The sequence below is a fragment of the Cetorhinus maximus genome, chromosome 3 (assembly GCF_964194155.1).
Source record: "Cetorhinus maximus chromosome 3, sCetMax3.hap1.1, whole genome shotgun sequence".
In the NCBI taxonomy this organism is placed as follows: domain Eukaryota; kingdom Metazoa; phylum Chordata; class Chondrichthyes; order Lamniformes; family Cetorhinidae; genus Cetorhinus; species Cetorhinus maximus.
In genome coordinates, this window is record NC_135881.1 from 90,727,056 (window position 1) to 90,749,598 (window position 22,543).

General features: G+C 41.7%; 1 protein-coding gene across 3 annotated transcripts in view; it reads left to right on the forward strand.

Annotated features, from left to right (window-relative positions):
- Positions 1–22,543, forward strand: part of tmem245 (transmembrane protein 245) — a 209,956-nt gene that overhangs the window by 155,004 nt on the left and 32,409 nt on the right. For all 3 annotated transcript variants that reach the window (XR_013576178.1, XM_078538661.1, XM_078538662.1), the window contains 2 exons: positions 13,962–14,062; positions 21,271–21,445. Coding sequence is in view for 2 of the 3 variants with exons in the window: in XM_078538661.1 (XP_078394787.1) it covers positions 13,962–14,062; positions 21,271–21,445 (276 nt within the window). In the remaining variant the exon portion in view is untranslated. The remainder of the gene's footprint in view (positions 1–13,961; positions 14,063–21,270; positions 21,446–22,543) is intronic.

Sequence of the window (22,543 nt, forward strand, 5' to 3'; positions counted from 1 at the left end):
AGTAACTCACCTCCTGAAGCCTGTCCACCATCTATAAGGCACAAGTCAAGAGTGCGATGGAATACTCTCCATTTGCCTGGATGAGTGTGGCTCCAGCAACACTCAAAGCTCAACACCATCCAGGACAAAGCAGCTTGCTTGATTGGCATCCATCCACCACCTTCAACGTTAACTTCTTCCACCACTACTACACAGTGGCAGCAGTGTGTACCATCTGCAAGATGCACTGCAGCAACTCATCAAGCCTCCTTTGACAGCACCTTCCAAACCTGTGACATCTACTACTTAGAAGGACAAGGGCTAGTCAATGCATGGAAACACCAACACCTGAAAGTTCCGCTCTACAGCACACATCATTCTGACTTGGAACATTTTGCCATACCCTCACTTTCATTGAGTCAAAATCCTGTAACTCCCTTCCTAACAGCTCTGTTGGTGTACTTACACCAGATGGACTGCAGCGGTTCAAGAAGGCAGCTCACCACCACCTTCTGAGGGAAAATTGGGGCTGAGCAACAAATGTTGGTCTTGCCAACGACACACTCATCCCATGTAGGGAAGAAAAAAAAATCCGCCTTTGTGAAGTTGTTTGAATGAGGCATGAAATGACTTTTTGCTGAGAGGAGACAAAAAGCAAGTTTGACTTGATGACTGTGTTGTAAGTATGTTGATGTAACTGAGGCTGTATGAAGATTGTGCTAAGTCGTTATTAAAAATAACTAGTTGAAACTGCAAAATTCATTAAGTTAACTGGATTGTACTGATTGTATTTTTGTATTTATGGAGTAAGTGTGAAATCTGAATGAATTCCTGACAAGGGGAGATGAAAAGATTCATGTAATGATCCAATTCTGGCAAACAGCTGATGGGCTGACATTTTGATTTTGAGTTTTGATTTGATTTTGCTGAGCAACGATATTGAAATGAGTTTGGCCTGAGGCTCTGAGACAGAGTAAGTTTGAACTTGCAAGACCAGCTAGTGTGCACACTGCCTATGCTGATTGAAAGAATTTAAGCAGGTTGTCACTCACTTTTAAATGTGAGAAGTCAGCAGAGTGATAAGATATGTGAGTGAACACAGTGACTTTGACCTGAATTGGAGTTGGATTCAGGAGTGTAGTAGGTTTGCAATGTTATTTGAGTTACAGTCTGTTATTATGGCAGCACTGTGAAAACCTGTGTTCAATGGGATTTCCATGTTGTGGGAATGTCTGGAAACCTGCGGCTGGAATTTCCCACCCAGACTGGACAGAAATGGAGGTAGAACCAAGAAAAATAGTTGCCGAGCCATGTGGCCGGAAGTTCCGCCTCTATTTCTGTCCTCTCCCATTTTCCTGAGGGTGGGGGAAGGAAGTGGGCTCTAGAACCAGCCTGCTCGTATTAAGGACCTAATTTATTTCATTGTGGCCTCATTAAGAGCCCATGTCGGGTACATTTTTTAATATTCAGTGAGACGGCCAGAGTTCAGCAGCTGTCTGGTATCAGACCAGCTGCGTGGATGCAAGGGCATGTCATGGAGGTGGGAAGAGATAAGTAAAAATGTTTTTTAAAGTTTCAGGGGCTTTGTACTTTGTAGTTAAAAGTTCCATTACAGATTGGGGGAAGAGGCGGAATTAAGGACTTTGCCAGTTCAGGGAGGTCATCACCCTCCTGGCATCAGTGGGCATTGGAACAGTGGGCACAACAGTTTGGACTCCAACTGAGCACCAAGAAGGCTGTAACTGGAAATAAGTGCTGCACCCTTGGAAATTGAGGCCATTATAGATGAACAGCAGCCTGCACAGGAAGGGCAGGGCACTAGGCATTAGGAGGCCAGAGACGAGGGATGAGAAGCACAAATGAGAAGGAGACTCTACCCTGAGCACAGGATCTACAGGCAGAGGCGAAAACGTCTGTAGATGACTGTGGACCAGTGGTGAAGAAGACTATGGCTCTATAGGCAAATGGCCCCAGGCATCTGTATCCTCATCGGCCGCAGACCTCTGCAGCATCTCACAGGCAGCTGCACACCGGTGCGTCACCCAGGTGACAGATGCAGCCTTTACTGATGCTGGACAACACATCAGGATCACAACTGATCGGGCATCACAAGCTCAGCGGACACTGGGTCCAGTTAGGTGTTGCCCTGCAATACCCCCAGGCAGATAACACTAAAGAATGAGGTGCCTGTATTTCATAGCGAGGTACCTCTGTTTCATGATGAGGTGGCTGCCTCCTTCCTTCCTTCTGGACCTCTCCCTCAGAGGCGGCAGGTCTCCAGCTACCTTGTGTCATCCCTTGTGGTCCAGTGGCAGGCTTTGGTACAAGCTCTCTCCCTTAGGACAAGCAGCAGCCTCAGTGATGTCTGCTGAGGGTGTCTGAAACCTGTCTCCATCCCTGGCCCAATTATCTTTAATGGGACAGGATACCCATCTCCATTCCAAGTAATTAAGGGCTCACCGCCAGGAAAATTCGAAACATAAGTTTCCTTCAGGGGCAGGTTTCTAAGAAAAATACATATGTTTACCTTGTTTCTGGCCTCCAATGGGAAAATCCAGCCCTTAGTGTCCAGAGCAACCACATTCATAAGGAGCATCTGCTGGGGAAGATAGATGACAACTTAGGTAAAGACAGTGCAGGGAAACTTCTTAGATCTGAAGCTGCTTAAAAAACAGTTCAGATAAACCTATGACACATGTGGGGCGTTGATTTGGAAGGGAAACCTGAAGCAATTCCACAGTATGATGAAACAAGTAATTACCAATGGGAAAAGAGTGGTGTGCAGGAATTCAGTGGCAGTGGGAGATTAATTAGAGAAATAGATAACATCAAAATTGATGATTTTAATTGATGCCCGATGGTGCCAAAATAGGACTAATGGAGAAGAGCTCTTGGAAAGGGAGGGAAATCATCTGTTTATGTTGGAATTCAACTCCTACTCTTACCCTCCCCAAGTCACAGTCCTGAGGATTCAATCTCTTACTGTATTCTCACCCCTGAGGGAAGACAGCTTGGTGACATGAGGGTTTTCTTTTGCATCTGGCAGGATATCATTATCTGCAGAATAGGACAACACTTCAGCAGCATTGCTGGGAAGCAGAGTGCGGGTTGCAGGATGACTGAACTACAAGGACAACAAAGATTTTTCAACAAAAAATTGACCCAAGAGCGAAGACTGAAGAGAATTGACTTTTGGACCCTCTGGGACTAGAAGAGACTCTGAGGAATGTGTTTCTCCCTCAAAGTACACAGGGAAAGAGCTTCTGAAGAGGAGTGATCTTCAACTCCAAGGAAGACTGCTACAGCTGTATCATCCACTGCTGTATCAATAACTGAAAAAGCATTGAAGATATGAGATTTCGATGAAAAACAAACTCCTGTAAGACTATAAGGAAAGGAAGAGATGATTTCCCAATGATATTTCGGGAGGATTCATCACTTTCTGTAGGTAGTAGTAAGAGAGCCACACTTCTCTCTGCACGGGGTTGCTCCTACATGTGCAATGGAAAGAATTGCTGTGAATATGGAGACAAGACAGCCTCGTCTTCTGTAATGAGATGAATTTCTGGTAGACAATTAACTTGGGGACAAGATTGCTGTACAGAATTCTGCAGCTTCAGAAGTGCTAAAGATTCTGCCGGAGCTTCTGTGCTGACCTCCAGCTCTGGAAGGAAAAAGACTTTCAGCTGGGACTGAAATATGGATGGCAATTGACTTTCAACCCTGGAAGGTACCAGATGTTTAGCACTGTGATCCTGTGACCTGGATTTGGCAAAGTATCCTCTGTGGAAGATTCTTCATGGGCTATAAGAGACAAAGTAGGTAGTACATTGGTAGGTTCAGTTGAACTGAGATCTAAATGCTGCTCGGCCACTAAAAACACAGCTGAGTCCTCTAAAAAGACAACAGAGACTTCATAAGGTGCATCCAATAACTGGAAAGATGAATCATCCTCAAGGACCTCAACCCCCAAGATATCACCCAGTGCTGCAAGGGATTCTTCCTGGTCATTTTTGAGGAAGAGCCAATTCAGGGGATGTTCACCATCTGTTGCAGTGCCTTCTGTATCCACTACCTCTGGCCTACTTCATGAAGAACTGAGAGATTCACAACTTCAATCTCTGCCCAGGGTCTGGCGAGTGGTGTCTCTGTGAGAGAAAGGAACTTACTGCTGATTGTAAGAACTCCCTCAGCTTCTGAAGGCTGAGTTTCCACTGCCTTGAAACAAAAGGTTAAAGATTGTTGCATGAAAGACAGCGAGAGTCATTCAAATGATGAGCATCATCTGCTTTTTCTAGGATTCCTAGAAGCATGCCAACATCGGCACTCAATGAAGATGTGCATTAATTGTGAATAAAATAGAGAGAATCAACAATCTGTTGCCCCTTATAACTAAGAGGAGCAATAATCCTGTCTTTGATTGGAGGGTCTGTGCTACCTGGAACCTGTATTTTGATGTCTGATGGATAATGGTTCATTAGCTGTTATTGAGATGTTTTTTATGTTCACACAAAAGGATTTCATACTGCTGCTTGTTTTAATCTTTGAACATTTTATGATCTTGTTTCTCCCAATCTTTCTTCAAATGGGTCTTTTTCATTTCTCTTTGAGCAATGTCAATCACTTCCTCCCTGTGGAGTTTTATGGTTCGTTCTATTCTTTCAATTCTTTTACATAGTTCACGAACGATATCATTCCATTCCTCTGCCGGTTTTGAATGGTCTTTTGTAAACTGTCCATTTGCCTGATTTCCACCTGCTGAATCTTGTTAGCACTGGCAAGCACCTGTAAATCAATGTCTATGGTCATTGATCCTTCCAGATGATTTTGCAATTTCAGTCCTTTTCGTTGACAATTCTTAATTTCCAATCCTGCAGGCACTTCAGTTGCTTCTACACTGCCCATTACTAAGGTTGATACATCAGTAATGTTACTTGGATCTGTTCTTTGCTCAACTGGGTCACAATTCGGCACGGAGTGTTTTTTCCACAGGAATGACTTAGAAACTGTGACACTCTATACCACACATCTCCTCTTTCATTTTTTCCAGATTGTATCGAGATTCAAGAACCTCATTGCTCTTTTCACAACAAAGTCTAACAGTTTGCTAATTTTGGTTTTAAACTCTGCATTCAACCAACTGTTCTGATTCACCAGTAATTCCTTTTCCTGTTGAAGGCATTTCCATAGAGGCATCTTCATAGAGATTACTGATGCTTGAAGTTGTATCTCAAGATCGACCTTTATCAAACTTGCTTCTACAAGTTTATCATTTAGGCATTTCAAGTCCTCAGTCAAATGTTTTACTTTCTGTGACCGATGCTCAATTGTTCTTACCAATCCTCGCTTTCCCTTAGCAAACTTTTCTTTTGTGTGTGGAAGTTGGTTCTCCACATTGATCAGGTTCTCCTTCAATTGCTTCTCATCGGCAATAAGCGCCTCATTTTTGGCCACAGTAATTTTTAGGTGTTGGTTAAGATCAGCATGATCAAACGCTTGCTGCAATACAGTTGTGACCCCATTACTGTCTCTGCTAGCCAAATCATTACCTAGAATAAAATCTACCCCTTCAATAGGTGATCTAAGAATAATTCCTACCGTAAAAAATCTGTTTACAAAGTCACTTCATAAATTGACTTACATAAAGAAACAGGTTCATAAACTCCGTTGACACCCATTATTAATACTTTTTCCTTCATAAAACTGTCTGGGACACAAATTGTATCATCAGTCGCCATCAAGGACTGATCTGCCTCAGTATCTCTCAAAATTTTAATTTGTTTACTTATTTTGTTGGAGGAGTAAGGGAACTCTTTTACCTGAGTCAAAACATCCAGAACCTCCAGCAGCCTGACTGTCTTTAGTAGGAATGAAAGACAAATTCTCTGGACTATCCTGAGCTATGTCTCCCTTTCCTGTAGGTTCTGAGGGAACACGTTTTACCTGTACCACTGCTACAGTTTTAATAACCATTTCTTTTCCTGGTGCGGCCTTTCCTGAGGATTCCTTAGGCATTCCTATTACTGCAATAGGTCTCCCATTTAGTTTCCAGTAACTTTCTTTAGTATGTCCAGGTTTATTACAATGGATTTATTACAGTTTCTTTACATCACTTTTAGATTCTAGCCTATCTCCTGTATTATTTTGGAGTTTTTCTATTTTCTCACTAGAACTATTACCTTTTCCATCATCAGACTTTCAATTCTTCCAATACTCCTGTTGATTCGCATAAGAGCATTTCCTCCCACGTAACTGTGTGAGATATCATAGTTATCAGCCAAAATTGCTGCCTCTTGTATCTTTAATACTTGCCGCTCATCTAAATTAATCTTAATGGTCATCAGAATGCTATTTCGGAATTCTCCCATAATCATAATTTCCCTCACGTTCTCAAAAGTTTTTTCTAACTTCAGTGACCGAAACCAATGATCCCATAGCATTTTTTTCCCTTGCAATTCTACAAATTCCTGATTAGGTTTCTTTCTTATGGTCTTCAACTTTAAATGATAAGCTTCAGGGACAAGCTCATAAGCATTTAGTCTTGCCTTTTTAATCACTTCATAGTCTGCAGACTGCTCACCTGACAAACTAGTATACACATTCATAGCCGTACCTGACAGGACACTTTATGGCGTTAAAGTCCAAGCATCTTTTGGCCACTTCAACTCATAGCTATCTTTTCAAATTGGGTGAAATATCTTTCAACTCCATCCTCTGAAAATTAGGTATTAAACGAAGATTCTTAGTTACATCAAATTCCTCAGGAGAATCAGAATCATCCTCTGAACTATTATCTCTTCCTTTATTTTAAACATTTCTCAAGCCAAGGCATGTTGTCTGATTTCTCTCTCTCTTTGAAACTCAAGCTCAAGCTTTTGCACTTTCATTTCTTTCAATCTTTCTTTTTCTTTCTCCTGTTTTTCCATTTCAAGCTTTTTCATTTCCATTTCTTTTGCTCTTTCTTTTTCTTTTTCCTTTCTTTCTAATTCAAGGTTTTTCATTTCCCTTACTCTTTTTCTTCCATTTCAAATTTCTTCATCTCTCTTTCTTTTTCTATCTCAAGCTGCTTCATTTGCAACTGAACTCTTGTACCTCAAGCTGTGACACACCAGTTTCAGATGTCTCCTCCTTAAATTCTGAAAGCTGCGTAATTACTTTAATCATATCGTTCTAATGAAATCCTGCTTTTATTTCTACCATCAATTTATCTGCTAACTCTCTCTGTTTAGCTTTAGTCAAGGGTTTTAAGTAATCTACTGTTACATCTTCTACTCCCAGAAAAGTCTTAGCAACAGTTAAAGCCATTTTTGAATTCCAACCCATGTAATATACTTCACAGCAAATCCTGTTCCTATGCCCAGTACCTCCATGTACTTGTTTACTTAAAGATTCACAGATCCTACCAATATTCAAGGATTTCTAATCCCACCAGAGATCCCACCTTATTATGATGTCCAAGGTGAACCCCCAATTTGTTACAATCCCAGCTGATGTTAATGCTGGACAAGTCAGGTCCCAAAGTGGGACCTGGCTTGATAGACTCCAACTTTTTTTTTTTTGCTTAGAAACCTGCACCCCAAATATACCTTTACAGATATATACAAATTCGTAACGATAAAAAAAGTTACAAAATCTATCTGAAGCTCTAATACTCACAGTAAGTATACAGTTCATGCAAACTTATAGGCAAACTGTGGCCGGACACACCACACTCCAAAACCAAGTTTCTATAAATTTTTCATCAACCCCCCGCCCCGATGCTTGTCATTACCGTAAGCCAACTGGTCTCACTGAAACCGTGTCTTTCTCACAAGGACTTCCAATTGCCATATTCGAAGAACTCGCCTTCGAAGTTTCTCCCAAACGACGCTTTCTCTCTGATATCTTAATCAAGGATCCACCTCCTGGGTTTTAAGTCCTCCCTCCGATGTTCCTTCCCCTTGATCTCTTCATGCATTTAAGTTTCACCTTCCACACGTAGTCTCTCAGACATTCAACCAGGCCAAGCAGAACACCACTGCTCCAAAGTCCGTATGAAGGAGTCACCAACCTTTGACTGCCTCTCAGATCTTCTGGATTCTCTCAAGTCCACTTTGCTTTATGTCTGCCCACTGCCGCTCTGTCTCTTTAATTCAGAGTCTTTTCTTCTGCTTACTTTCAATTCCACTTGACAGGACCTGTTTCAGATTCCTATTCTTGTCCCTTGACTTGACTGTCTTCCTAGTTTTGGGACTTTCTCCTTTTCTTTGGGACCTGCTCCCTGTAGCTCTTGCCCTGCCTCTTCTGAAACTTTCTGTGGAATGGTACTCTTCTGTGCAGATGTAAAAGATCACCTGACCTTTTTGTGCTGTTTCACTTTCTTCTTCTTCCTCTCCCCTTCCGTGCATGCACACAGCTGACTCCCAAATCTGAAAGAAAATAAGAAAACAACTGTGCATGTGCATAGGGCCATTTATCGGCCTAAACATGAGAAAACAGATCAACTGCACATGTGCGACAATGTGCAGGGTCCACTGGTAACTGTGAAATTGTTGGAATCCATTATTAAGGAAGTAGTAATGGGGCATTTGGAAAGTCAAAATGCAATCCATCAGAGTCAGCATGGTTTTATGAAGAGTAAATCATGTTTGACTAATTTGCTAGAGTTCTTTGAAGGTGTGAGAAGCAAAGTGGACAATGGGGATCCTGTAAATGTAGTATATCTGGACTTCCAGAAGGCCTTTGATAAGGTGCCGCACAAAAGATTAATACACAAGATAAGATCACACGGAGTTAGGGGTAATATATTAGCTTGGATAGAGGATTGGCTAACCAACAGAAAGCAGAGATAAATGGGTCTTTTTCTGGATGGCAAGCTGTAACTAGTGGAGTGCCACAGGGTTCGGTCCTTGGACCCCAAATATTTATAATCTATATTAATGACTTGGATTCAGGGATAGAAGGTACTATAGCTAAATTTGCAGATGACACCAAAATAGGTGGGAAAGTAAGTTGCAATGAAGAAATATGAAATTTACAAATGGATATGGACAGGTTAGGTGAATGGGCCAAAATTTGGCAGATGGAGTTTAATGTGGATAAGTGTGAGATTATCCATTTTGGTCGGAAGAATAAAAAGGCAATTTATTATTTAAAAGGAGAGAAACTTCAGAATGCTTCAGTGCAGAGGGATCTTGGTGTCCTTGTGCATGAATCACTGAAAGCTAGTATGCAGGTAATAAGGAAGGCAAATGGAATTTTGGCATTTATTGTTAAAGGAATAGAGTATTAAAAATAGGGAAGTGTTGTTGCAATTGTACAAGGCATTGGTGAGACCGCACCTGGAGTACTGCACAAAGTTTTGATCCCCTTACTTGAGGAAGGATGTAGTTGCACTGGAGGCGGTTCAGAGGAGGTTCACTAGATTGATTCCAGAGATGCGGGGCTTGTCTTATGAGGAGAGATTAAGCGGTTTAGGCTTACACTTGCTAGAGTTTAGAAGGATGAGAGGAGATCTAATTGAGGTATATAAGATGCTAAAGGGGATAGACAAAGTAGACGTGGAGCGGATGTTTCCCCTTATGGGGCATTCTAGAACGAGAGGCCATAGTTTTAGGCTAAGGGGTGGTAGATTTAAATCAGAGATGAGGAGGAATTACTTTTCTCAAAGGGTCATGAATCTGTGGAATTCACTACCTCCAGAGTGCAGTGGATGCCAGGACGCTGAATAAATCTAAGGAGGAGATTGACAGATTTTTAATTAGTAACGGGTTGAAAGGTTGAAAGGGTTGAAACGGGAGAGGGCGGGAAATTGGAGTTGAGGCCGAAATGAAATCAGCTATGATCGTATTGAATGGCGGGGCAGGCTCGAAGGGCTGAATTGCCTACTCCTGCTCCTAGTTCTTATGTTCTTATGTAGTTCCTAAACCCCGAGGCCCCATCTCTGATTCACGATAAGGTAAGTTACTTTCTCTTTTCTCTTTGGGTTCGGCACAACTGTAACTGACATATTTTACATTTTTTGGATGGAACGTGTTTCATAAATACTCTTTTGTCTTTGACTTTGATTAAAATAGTTGGATTTGCAGAAATATCCAGTTTTGCCACACTGGAAGCATTCCGTGCCCCCTGCTAGGCAGTCCTTGCGTCTATGCTGGGTTTTCACGCCACAACACAAGTATTTTAAAATGGCTGCCGGCATGGCGTTTCCTGCCCTTTTGCCTGGTTTGGCAGGCTTTCTTATCTCATGCTAACCTGTTGATCATCTCTGATTTCAACTGGTGGCCATACTTTCAGCTGCCTAAGCCCTCAGCTCTAGATTCCCTCCCTAAACTTTCCGCTGCTCTACCTCTCTTTCCTTCAAGAGTTTCTCAATTCCCCACCGTTTTGACTAAGCTTTTAGCCACCTGCCCTAATATCGTCTTATGTGACTTGGTGTCAAATTTTGCTTTTTAATGCTCCTGTGAAACATCTCGAGACTTTTATTACATTAAAGGCACTATATAACTACTATGTTGTTGTTGAACACAGACTCAATTTTTCAAATCTTTTGGTGTACTTATATTTTCTCATACCTACTGCTGTATCCTCTCTGTTGCCCCAACATCTTTCTTAGAATGTTGAGCCCAAAACTGCACACGTTTTTCCAATTGACACTTTATTTTCATGAGAATTCATTATTAAAACTTGATTTTTATATCCTGTACCTCTTGCCATAAACCCCAGTATCCCATTAACTTTTTATGGATTTATCCACTTGATGTGATACTTTTCACGTCATATGAACCTGAACCTCTCGATCCTTCTGCCCTTCCATATCACCCAACTTTCCCCATTTCAAAGTATAGTTCATAATTTTATATTTTTTTACCATAATGTACCATCTCAAATTTACTGACAATGAATTCATTTGCACATTTCCCCATCATATCAGTTTCACCTTGCACCACTTGGTTCTCAGAATTATTGCACTTTGTCTTCTTTTACTTGAACTAATACTTCTATTTTATTATAATCTGTCACTTCTACCCAATTTAACATTTGTCTTCACTCTCACTTTAGCCTTCTCTTTTGCAAACACTAAAGCAAAGTACTTAAGCATCTCTGTCAAATTCTACTTCTCCACTAACACTATTCCCTCCTCACATTTAAAAATGTTTTTTGCTGAATTTGTGCTGTTGTTTTAAATTATTTTTTTGAGATTCTCTCACCATACTCCACTCTTTACCCTCCTTATCCATTTCTATATCTTTCTCTTTGGCTTGTAAACTCTTTTTATTTACCATTGTGTTTGGGCCAATATGTCCTCGTCAATTTTATTTTCTTTTTAACTTTCCTTCACATTTCAGAATGTTGTGAATAAATAATCTTTATAATGGTATATATTTATTCTGTACCTTTTCAATCTTTTTCAAAAATATCTCAGAATATTACCCCTTCCTTTCTTGAGAGGAAAGTAAGGTTCTGCAACTTGATCGAAGCAAAGGTGCTTCAGTGAGATTGCACAATGGTCATGGTTCCTGGAAAAAAGGATGGGCCATCTCGCATCTAGGTTTTAACTACTTTACAGAACTATTGGTGACCATGTGGAACCTGGCATAACACCTAAGGAAACAGCGGAGCCAGATTGTGTGAAAACATTTTCCAAAGTTAGGAGGCAATTATTTGAAGGAGCAAATGATTAAGAGCTATTAGTTTTTGAGTGGTCAGATGGATTGTAGAATCTTTTCCAGCCCTGTACTTTGTCTAGGATTTAACAAGGGGGGAATTTGTGTGGTTTCTTAAGATGGGCCTTTCTTAGTTCTCTTTCCTCCCTGACCCCCTAATTCCTTGTTCTGTTACTTGTGTTACCTATGATAGATGGACTATACTTTCATTCTATGGCTAATGCATTTTAAGATAAATATCATTTTCAATGTTCAATTTTCAGATTTTACACTGTAGAATTCACAAATGAGATTTTTTAAAATATGCAAATTTTCCCCTTAAAGTTTTCATCCTGTTTTGTGATGAAGCTTGTAATTTTAATGAATATTCCAGATGGGGATTGGTTATGGTATTAGGCTTTGCATCATTGTTGATGATTCACATGTTCATCTGTTATGAGTCTTCAGGTGGGAGTACAGCCCTCTTTGAGCAAGGCATTGTCAGTTGCATTGGGGACATCGTAAGTAATCATTCGCTGATGTAGGGGGCTACTGCTACATGCTCCTTCAATGATGGCACTTTTCTGTGGCAATCTGAAGATTTAGTACTTCAAATTTCTGTGGTCCAGTGTGGAGACTTTGGCGTCAAATGCTTTAGTCACATGCAGACAGCTCCAGTTATTGAAATCAATCTGGCATGAAATGATGTCTTGCTTACATGAGTCCCTCTATCTTAGTTTTGGGTATACGGGCACTATCAACCTCTCCATAAAGTGCATCTTTTGGCAGGCAACCATTATCTGTTTTAACGATGTTGCCTATCATTGCTTGAGCATTGCCATGATACTTTGAGTTAGAAAACTGCAGTACTTCTGTACTGGGGTCTATTTCTTGCCAATGGATCCCAATAATCTTTCTCAAGCAGTGTATATGAAATAAGTTCAATCTGCATTCCTGCTTCTAGTATGTAAGTTTTAACAGCATATAGCAGTCTGCATAGTGTGCAGGCACTGTAGGTTCTTAGTTGTGTGGTAATTGAGAGTTTGGGACTTTTCCAGGCTCTTCCATGAAGCTTTCCAAATGTCATATCTCATCAAGCTTCATTTCACTTGAGACCTTTGACCACAGAATTTATTTCATTTCTCAGTTCAGTGTTATTGTTTAGTTGTAGTGCTGCTTCAGACTGACTGCCTTGTGTCATTGTCAAGGCTATCATGACTGCAAAATTCTCTGCAGCAATTAAGAAGGTAGTTACAATTGACTGCTGGCCTACAGCTGAATTCACCACAAAAGCTGCATCACCAGAAAACAGGAGTTCTTACATCAGAACATGTCTTAATTTGGTCCTTGCTTTCAATCTGGACAAACATGCACCTTGGTTTTCACACAGATTTTGCCAATAAATGTGTGAAATATGTGAAATGTGAAAGACAAACCAACAATGAGCAACTTTAGTTTTACTAATTTAATGAATGGAGGATGATACTGTTTTTTGAAAAGCTTTGAGCATCTGCAGAAGGTTGATTGAACGATCGCTCATTTGCCCTATACAAAATAAAGTAAATCTACCACATATTTATCTTGTCTGAGAAGGGAAAGTTATACCTGAATTCAAAAGTAATTTATCTGGGCGGAATGTTTACCACCAATAAGGAAGGAAACAGGAACTAAATCACATCATCACTCAAACTTCTTCAATGTTTTGTTTGAAGGATGCAATTTTGCATGGGAGCTGTCATGGTCCATTCTCTATTGTCTGGAAAGTTAGCTAACATACATGCAAATGAAACTGCTGAAGGACTCCAAAATGACCCTCATATACCTATACTGAGAGACTTCAAATCAAACAATTTCAACAATGACGGACACAGTTTCAGTAGATTGTGCACATCTTAAGGCTGCAATCAGTAAATTTACCAGTAGTTGCTTTGCTACATGAAGATAGTAGATAGGAAACAAAAGCATATTTGAAGATCAGGTAGATAGATGTGAAAAGAGCTGTCAATAGTTCAATATTACTTGACAATTGATTGGCTGTGGATAGTTCAGCAGAAGCCATTTTAGCTGTGGCTCTATTCTACTCAGTTCCTCTGATGAGAGTGACTCAACCAAGAAAGCCTTAATTTTTATGGTCAACTACTAGGGAAATTTTAATTTGTATTTGGTAAGTTTAATCTTTTTGTATGGTATAGTTATTTTTGAACACTGGTTTAGAAATGTATGAAATACAGCTTTCAATTCTTCAGATGTTTTACCATAGAGGCTCATGTATGGCTTCAGTTGTACATTATCTTAGCACACAATTAACATTGCGATATATAAAATTAGTGACTTGCAATTTATTTGTATCCTCTCCAGGGGTGTATTTGATGCTTCCCTCAAGATGGCTGCTTTCTATGGGCTTTACACATGGTTGACTCACACTATATTTGGAATCAACATTGTCTTCATTCCTTCAGGTAATTACTGGTTGTATTTATTTTGCACGTGTAAACTACAATTTCAAATACAGTATTGTAATTCAGCCATAAACTTTTGTCATTCTGGTATGGACATTTCAAATAAATTGCTTTAAAAATTAACAATGTAAAATCATGAGGTGGGTAGTAAGGCACTTTTCAGTGTACTCAAACTTCAATATTAAATTAAGACAAATTTAATAATGTCACCTTAATGGGGAGTGGGATCTCATAACGCATTTATTCTAAAATAAGAACAAACAATAAGTTACTGGATAGGCCTTCAGAAAAATCCATGAGAGCCTTCTGTGGGAGTTTTTTTTATTTGTGCTTAGAACATGGGTAACACCATGTTGCTAATCAATGGTTTCACTGAGAAGCTGATGCAAGCCTCTACTGGGGGAATTTTGTAGATGAGCCTATATTTTGGAACTAGGGGTGGACTTGTGTGGGGAGATTGGGGCAGCTGCTGTCTTGCACATGCCTCAAAACAGACGTGATAATTTTGGGTTGCAAACTCGATGTAAACACGCCAGTTTCCCATTCTACGGCAATTGAGCGAGCGCCAACATCGGCAGTCCATCTGTCATTTTTAATAAAACTCATTAAAGTGCAATTGAACTTGTTAACATGCCATTGTTTTTCTTTGTTCATGGAATGTGGGTGCTGCTGGCTAGGCCAGCATTTATTGCCCATCCTTAATTGCCCTTGAGAAGGTGGCGGTGAGCTGCCTTGAACCACCGCAGTCCATGTGGTGCAAGTACACCCACAATGTTGTTAGGGAGGGAGTTCCAAAATTTTGACCCAGCAACAGTGAATGAACGACAATATAGTTCCAAGTCAGGATGGTGTGAGACTTGGAGGGGAACTTGCAGGTGATGGTGATCCCATGCATCTGCTGTCCTTGTCCTTCTAGGTGGTACAGGTTGTGGGTTTGGAAGGTGCTGTCTAAGGAGCCTTGGTGAGTTGCTGCAGTGCACCTTATAGATGATATACACTGTTGGCACTGTGCATTGGTGGTGGAGGGAGTGCATGTTTAAGGTGGTGGATGGGGTGCCAATCAGGTGGGCTGCTTTGTCCTGGATGGTGTCGTGCTTCTTGTATGTTGTTAGAGCTGCACTCATCCAGGCAAGTGGAATATTCCGTCATACTCCTGACTTGTAGATGGTGGACAGATTTTAGGGAATCAAGAGGTGAGTTACTCATCGCAGGATTCCCAGCCTCTGACTTGCTCTGATAGCCACCATATTTATATGGCTGGTCCAGTTCCATTTCTGGTCAATGGTAACCCCCATGTTGATGATGGTGGGGATTCAGTGACGGTAATGTCGGTGCAGACTCGATGGGCCGAAGGGCCTCTATTGCACTGTGATTCTGTGATAATGCCATTGAATGTCATGGGAAGTTTGTTAGATTCTCCCTTGTTGGAGATGATCATTGCCAGGCACTTGCGTGGCACGAATGTTACTTGCTACTTATCAGCCAAAGCCTGGATATTGTCCAGGCCTTGCTGCATATGGTCATGGACTGTTTCAGTGTCTGAGGAGTTGTGAATGGTGCTGAACATTGTACAATCATCCGAGAACATCCCCACTTCTGACCTTACGATGGAGGGAAGATCAGTGATGAAGCAGCTGAAGGTGGTTGGGCCTAGGACACTATCCTGAGGAACACCTGCAGCCATGTCCCCGGACTGAGATGATTGACCTCCAACAACTTCCTGGCTCAGGGAAAGGCAGAACTGGGTGTTAAATGTTCCCGGGTACAAGGTGTTCAGAAGAGATAGGAAAGGGGGGGTTGCGCAGTATTGGTTAAGGAGAGCATTGCAGTGCTGGAGAAAGAGGATGTCCCAGAGGGTTCAAGGACAGAATCAATTTGACTAGAGCTAAGGAACAAAAAAGGTGCAATTACAATGCTCAGTGGAGTCTATAGACTGCCAAATAGTGAGAAGGACATAGAAGAACAAATCTGCAGGGAAATTATAGAGAGATGCAGGCATTATAGGGTAGTTATCACGGGGGACTTTAATTGCCCGAATGTGGACTGGAACAGTGGTGGTGTAAACGGTGGGGAGATTATGTTCAGAAGAATTTTCTACAATATGTGTCCAATCCAACAAGAAAAGACGCACTGTTGGACCTGGTTCTTTGAAATGAGGTGGGCCAAGTAGATTAAGTGTCAGTGGGGGTACAGTTAGTAGACAGTGATCATTGTATTGTACGTTTTAGGATGATGATAGAAAAGGACGATAGGCAATCCAGAGTAAAAATAATTAACTGGACAAGAGGCAACTTCGATGGGACAAGAATGGAGCTGGGCCAGATAGACTGGAATAAAAGGTTGGCAGGAAAAAACTGTAGCTCAACAATGGGCTATCTTCAAAAAAGAATTGGTTCAGGCACAGTCAAGGCATATTCCATCGAAAGGAAAAGGCAGGGTAAACAAATCCAGAGCTCCCTGGATAAAAAAGGAGATTGAAATTAAGGTAAAGAAGAAAAAGTGCGCTTATGACAGGAGTCAGGTAGAAAATACAATTGAGAACCAAGATGAATACAGAAGGTTCAGAGGGGAGATGAAAAAACATATTAGAGAAGCGAAGAGGGATTATGGGAAAAGACTGGCAGCCAACATAAAGGGGAATCCCAAAGTCTTCTATAGGCATATAAATAGTAAAAAGGTGGTAAAAGGAGGAGTAGGGCCGATTAGGGACCTAAAAGGGAATTTACACATGGACAAAGGGGCCATGGCTGAGGTATTAAATGAATACTTTGCATCCGTCTTTACCAAGGAGATAGATGTTACCCAGGCCATGGTGACAGTCAAGGAAGCTCTGTCATTAGAAGAGTTCAAAATTGATTAGGAGGAAATGTTGAATAGACTGCCGGTACTTAAAGTTGACAAGGCACCGGGACCAGATGAGATGGATCCAAGGATATTGAAGGAAGTGAGAGTTGAAATTGCATAATGTTTCAGTCTTCCCTAGACTCGGGTGGTGCCACAGGACTGGAGAATTGCAAACGTTACACCCTTGTTCAAAAAACATTGTAAGGATGAGCCCAGCAATTACAGACCAGTCAGTTTAACTTCAGTGGTGGGCAAGATTCTGGAAACAATTATTTGGGATAGAATTAGTAGTCACATGGAAAAATATGGCTGATAAGGAACAGCCAGCATGGATTTGTAAAGAAGAAATTGTGTTTAACTTGCTGGAGTTTTTTGAAGAGGTAACAGAAAAGGTTGATGAGGGTAATGCTGTTGATGTGGTGTACATGGACTTAGAAAAGGCATCTGATACAGTACCACACAACCAACTTGTAAGAAAAGTTATTGTTCATGGAATGAAAGGGCCAGTAGCAACGTGGATACAAAATTGGCTGAAAAATAGGAAGCAGAGAGTAATGGTCAATGGATATTTTTCGGGCTGGAGAAAGGTTTGTAGTGGAGTTCCGCAGCAGTTGATATTGGGACTCTTGCTTTTCCTGATACCTATTAATGATCTAGATCTTGGTGTGCAGGGGACAGTTTCAAAGTTTGTGGATGATATGAAGCTTGGGAGTGTTGTGAACCATGAGGAAAATGGTGTGGAACTTTAGGAGGACATAGACAAATTGGGGGAGTGGGCAGAGAGGTGGCAGATGAAGTTCAGTGCGGAGGAGTGTGGGGTGATGCTTTTTGGTAGGAAGAACATGGACAGACAATATAAAATAAGGGGTGGAATTTTGAAGGGGGTGCAGGAGCAGAAAGACTTGGGTGTATATGTGCATAGATCATTGAAGGTGGCACAACAGGTGGAGAGAGCAGTTAATAAAGTATATAGTATCCTGGGCTTTATTAATAGGGGCATATAGTACAAGAGCAGGGAGGTTATGCTAAATTTATATAAGACCCTCGTTAGACCTCAGCTAGAATATTGTGTACAGTTCTGGGCACCATATAATAGAAAGGATGTGAACACATTGGAAAGAGTGCGGAAGAGGTTTACAAGAATGAACCAAGGGATGAGAAACTTCAGCTTTGAGGATAGATTGAAGAAGTTGGGACTGTTTTCCTTATAGAGAAGAAGGCTGAGAGGAGACTTGATAGAAGTTTTCAAAATCATGAGGGGGCTGGACAGAGTAGATAGGGAGAAGCTGCTCCCACTTGTAAGAGGATCAAGTGGGCACAGATTTAAAGTGATTTGCAAAAGAAGCAAATGTAACGTGAGAAAAAACTTTTTCACACAATGAGTGGTTCGGGTCTGGATTGCACTGCCTGGAAGTGTGGTGCAGCCAGGTTCAATCGAGGCATTCAAGAGGGTGTTAGATGATTATTTGAATAGTAACAAGGTGCAGGGATACGGGGAAAAGGCAGGAAAATGGGACTACGTCATAATGCTCATTTGGAGAGCTGGTACAGACACGATGGGCCAAATGGCCTCCTTCTGTGCCGTTAAGATTCTGTGAACTACGACCATCATCCTTTGTGCTAGGAATTACTCCAACCAGGAATTTTCCCTCTGTTTCCAATTGACTTACGTTTTGCCACATTGCATCAAATGTGGCCTTTATGTCAAGGGCAATCACTCTCACCTCACCTCTTGACTTCAGCTCTTTTGTTCATGTTTGGACCAGGGCTGCAATGAGATCAAGAGCTTAGTGGCCCTGGAGGAACCAAACTGAGCATCAGAGAGCAGGTTATTGCTGAGCAACTGCCGCTTGATATCACTGTCAGTGACATCTTCCATCACTTTGCTGATGATCGAGAGTAGACTGATGGGACATTAATTAGCCAGGTTGAATTTGTCCTGCTTTTTCCGGACAAGACATACCTGTGCAGTTTTCCTCATTGCCAGGTAGATGCCAGTGTTGTAGCTGTACTGGAACAGCTTGACTAGCGACGCAGCTAGTTCTGGAGCACAAGTCTTCAGTACTATTGCCAGAATGTTGTCAGGGCCCATAGCCTTTGCAGTATCCAGTGCCCTCAGCCTTTTCTTGATATCACATGAAGTGAATCGAATTGGCTGAGGACTGGCATCTGTAATGCTGGGAACCACAGGAGGAGGCTGAGCTGGATTATCCACCCAGCACCTCTAGCTAAAGATTGTTGCAAATGCTTTAACCTTGTCTTTTGCACTGATGTGTTGGACTCCCCCATCATTGCGGATGGGGATATTTGTGGAGCCGCTGCCTCCTTGTTAGTTGTTTAATTGTCCATCACCATTCACGACTTGATGTGGCAGCACTGCAGAGCTTACACCTGATGCATTAGCTGTGGGATCGCTTAGCTCTGTCTTTCACATGCTGCTTCTGCTGTTTGGCATGCAAGTAATCTTCACCAGATTGACAGCTCATTTTTAGTAATGCCTGGTGCTGCACCTGGCATGCCCTCCCGCACTCTTCATTGAACCAGGGTTGATCCCCTGGCTTGGTTGTAATGGTAGAGTGGGGGATATGCTGGGCCAGGAGGTTACAGATTGTGGTTGATTACAATTCTGCTGATGATGACCCACATGAGTGCCCAGTTTTGAGTTGCTAGATTTATTTGAAATTGATCGCATCTGGCACGGTGGTAGTGCCATGCAACATGATGGAGGGTGTCCTCAGTGTGAAGGCGGGACCTCGTCTCCACAAGGACTGTACGGTGGCCAGTCCTACAAACACTGACATGGACCGATGGATCTGCAACAGGTAGATTGGTGAGGATGAGGTCAAGTAGGGTTTTCCTTCTAGTTGGTTCCCTCATCATCTGCCACAGACCCAGTCTAGCAGCTGTGTCATTTAGGACTTGGCCAGCTTGGTCAGTAATGGTGCTACCCAGCCACTCTCAGTGACGGACATTGAAGTCTCTCACCCAGAGTATATTCTGTGTCCTTGCCACCCTTGGTGTTTCTTCCATTTGGTGTTCAACATGGAGGAGTCCTGATTCATCAGCTGAGGGGAAGCGGTAAGTGGTAATCAGCAGGAGGTTTCCTTGCCCATGTCTGACCTGATGCCATGAGACTTCATGGTGTCCAGAGTCAATTTTAAGGACTTCCGGGGCAGCCTTCTCTCGACTGTATACCACAGTGCCACCAACTCTGGTGGGTCAGTCCTGTTGGTGGGACAGGACATACCCAAGGATGGTGACGGTGGTGTCTGGGACATTGCCTGTAAGGAATGATTCTGTGAATATAACTATGTCAGGTGTTGCTTGAATGTTCTGTGGGACAGCTCTCCAAGATTTGGTACAAGCCCCCTGATGTTAGTAAGGAAGATTTTTCAGGGTTGACAGGGCTGGGTTTGCTGTTTTTGTTTCCGGCCTGAGTCAATGCCAGGTGGTCTGTCTGGTTTCATTCCTTTTAGATTTTGTATTGGTTTAACACAACTAAGTGGCTTGCTAGGCCATTTTGGAGGACATTGTTACAACCGGGATGGGAGGAGTGCGCGAATTATCAAGCCCCACTACTCCGCAGGTCATACCATTAATTTAAATGTTTAATTTTCTCACCAAAATGGCCACTTGTGTATCTGTACCTCTAGCACAGATGTGGAACAAAGCTGACGCAATCCCCTTTCAGGTTGCTGTGTGGCTGTGCAGCCTAGTGGTAATATCAGTTGCTAGTCCAATGTCATAGGTTCACTAGGCTACTATACCTACATGTTACGTTGCTCATTTGGTTTCTGTTAATTGAGATATTTTATGGGTGGCGTCCCAACCTAGAAAGGATGGATAATTATCCAAAGGATTTCCTTTGAACCTGATCTGATACGTCTCTTTAAAAATCAACACTAGAGTGATATCATTATTGAAAACAGCTGAACCTTAGTTTGAAAACTGATATTGATGGTCTGTCCCTTGGTAACCTGAAGGGCACAAATACCATGCCCATGTTCAGGGATGTTAGCAAAATGGATAGCATTTATGAAGATGGGCATAGCATTTATGTCATCGTGCCATGCATCTGTTAGAAGGAGGTATAACTAGCTCCAAATTTCAGTGAGATACCCATTTTTTGATGTTAAACTTAGAAAAGGTTGGAAGATCATGTGGTACCTTTAGGCCACGCTAAAGGTAAATCCCAAGGCATTTGGGTTTCTCATTAGGAACATGGCTTTGAGGGCAAACAATTGGCAGCAGGCATCCAACTGTAACGACTAATCTAAAGATAAGTATTCCTTTAGGTTTCAACTTAAAAACCTGTAGTAAAGTTATCCTTGGTGTAAAAATCCAATTATCCATTCTTTTGTCAGCTCTAGCAGCCACCCTTGGAGCAGTCCCATTTCTGGGAACTTATTGGGCTGCTATGCCAGCAGTGATAGACCTCTGGTTGACACAAGGAGAGAACTTCATGGCCATCCTTCTCCTCGTTTGCCATCTGCTACCAACTTACTTTGTGGATACAGCTATTTATTCTGATATTTCTGGGTGAGTGTCAATTTCCATTGTTTTATGTTTGAACTTTTGAAATTCATTATACAAAGCAAAATATAATTTGATTTTAGCTAAAATGTATGAAAACTATTGTTAGATTGTAATCTCTTGATGGAGATATTAGCCTTTATAAAACCTAAACTTTAGATTTATTAGCCTTTATAAAACCTAAACTTTAGATTTTTGTTTCTCTAAATATTAATAAGAAAATGTTATTCTCCAATGAAGTGAGATGCTCCATTTCCCATATTTCACAGCTAGCATTAAGTACTCCAGGCATGAATGGCAACAGGAAATGCAAGTTCAGCCCTGCCCTCTGGTGACCTTTTTGGTTTGGCTGCACGAGTGTGGTCATTTGGCAAGTGGAGGTTGTGCATTTCTCCATATGGTTTAAAAATCGAGAGTTGTCACAGGCTGCTGCCATTTCTCCCCCCCACCCCATGGTTAGCTGTGTGTGACACTGATGACATTGCAGGGAGTCAACCATCCAAAAAACTCTGGGGACGAGAGAGAGAGAGATTTGGGAGGAATCTTCCATAAATCATTTTTTTTAATTACATTTTTTGTTGAATATTGACCATAACATCAGCGAACTTCCTGCTCTGCCTCAAATAACGGAAGGAAATCCTCAACGTCCATGTGAATGGATGAAACAAACATAAGGTCTGGTTTAAAATTTAATTTAAAGGTCAGTGTTGTAGGGTGTTTGATACTGTTCGGTAGGTCTTAATGAAGTCTTCGCGGTCTTAAGTAAGTTAACTGTGTGCTTTATTAACTATAAGAGCTATGTACATACAGATACCGGACTCCTTATCCAGCGTCCCACAATCCGGAAGGACCTGAAAACCGGGTCCTGCCCTGAAAGCTACCTTTGATCAGCCTGATTCCATCCTGAAAGTCTTGCCTCTGTTGCTTCAAACTGAAAGCTCCTAAAAACTGCACCTCTGGATTGGCCCTTTAAGTACTGGAGTTTACATTACATTTAGGGGGAGGCGGTGGCATAGTGGTACTGTCACTGGACTGGTATTCCAGAGACCCAGGGTAATGCTCTGGAGACCCTGGCACTAGAACCACAAAGTTCTAGTGATCACT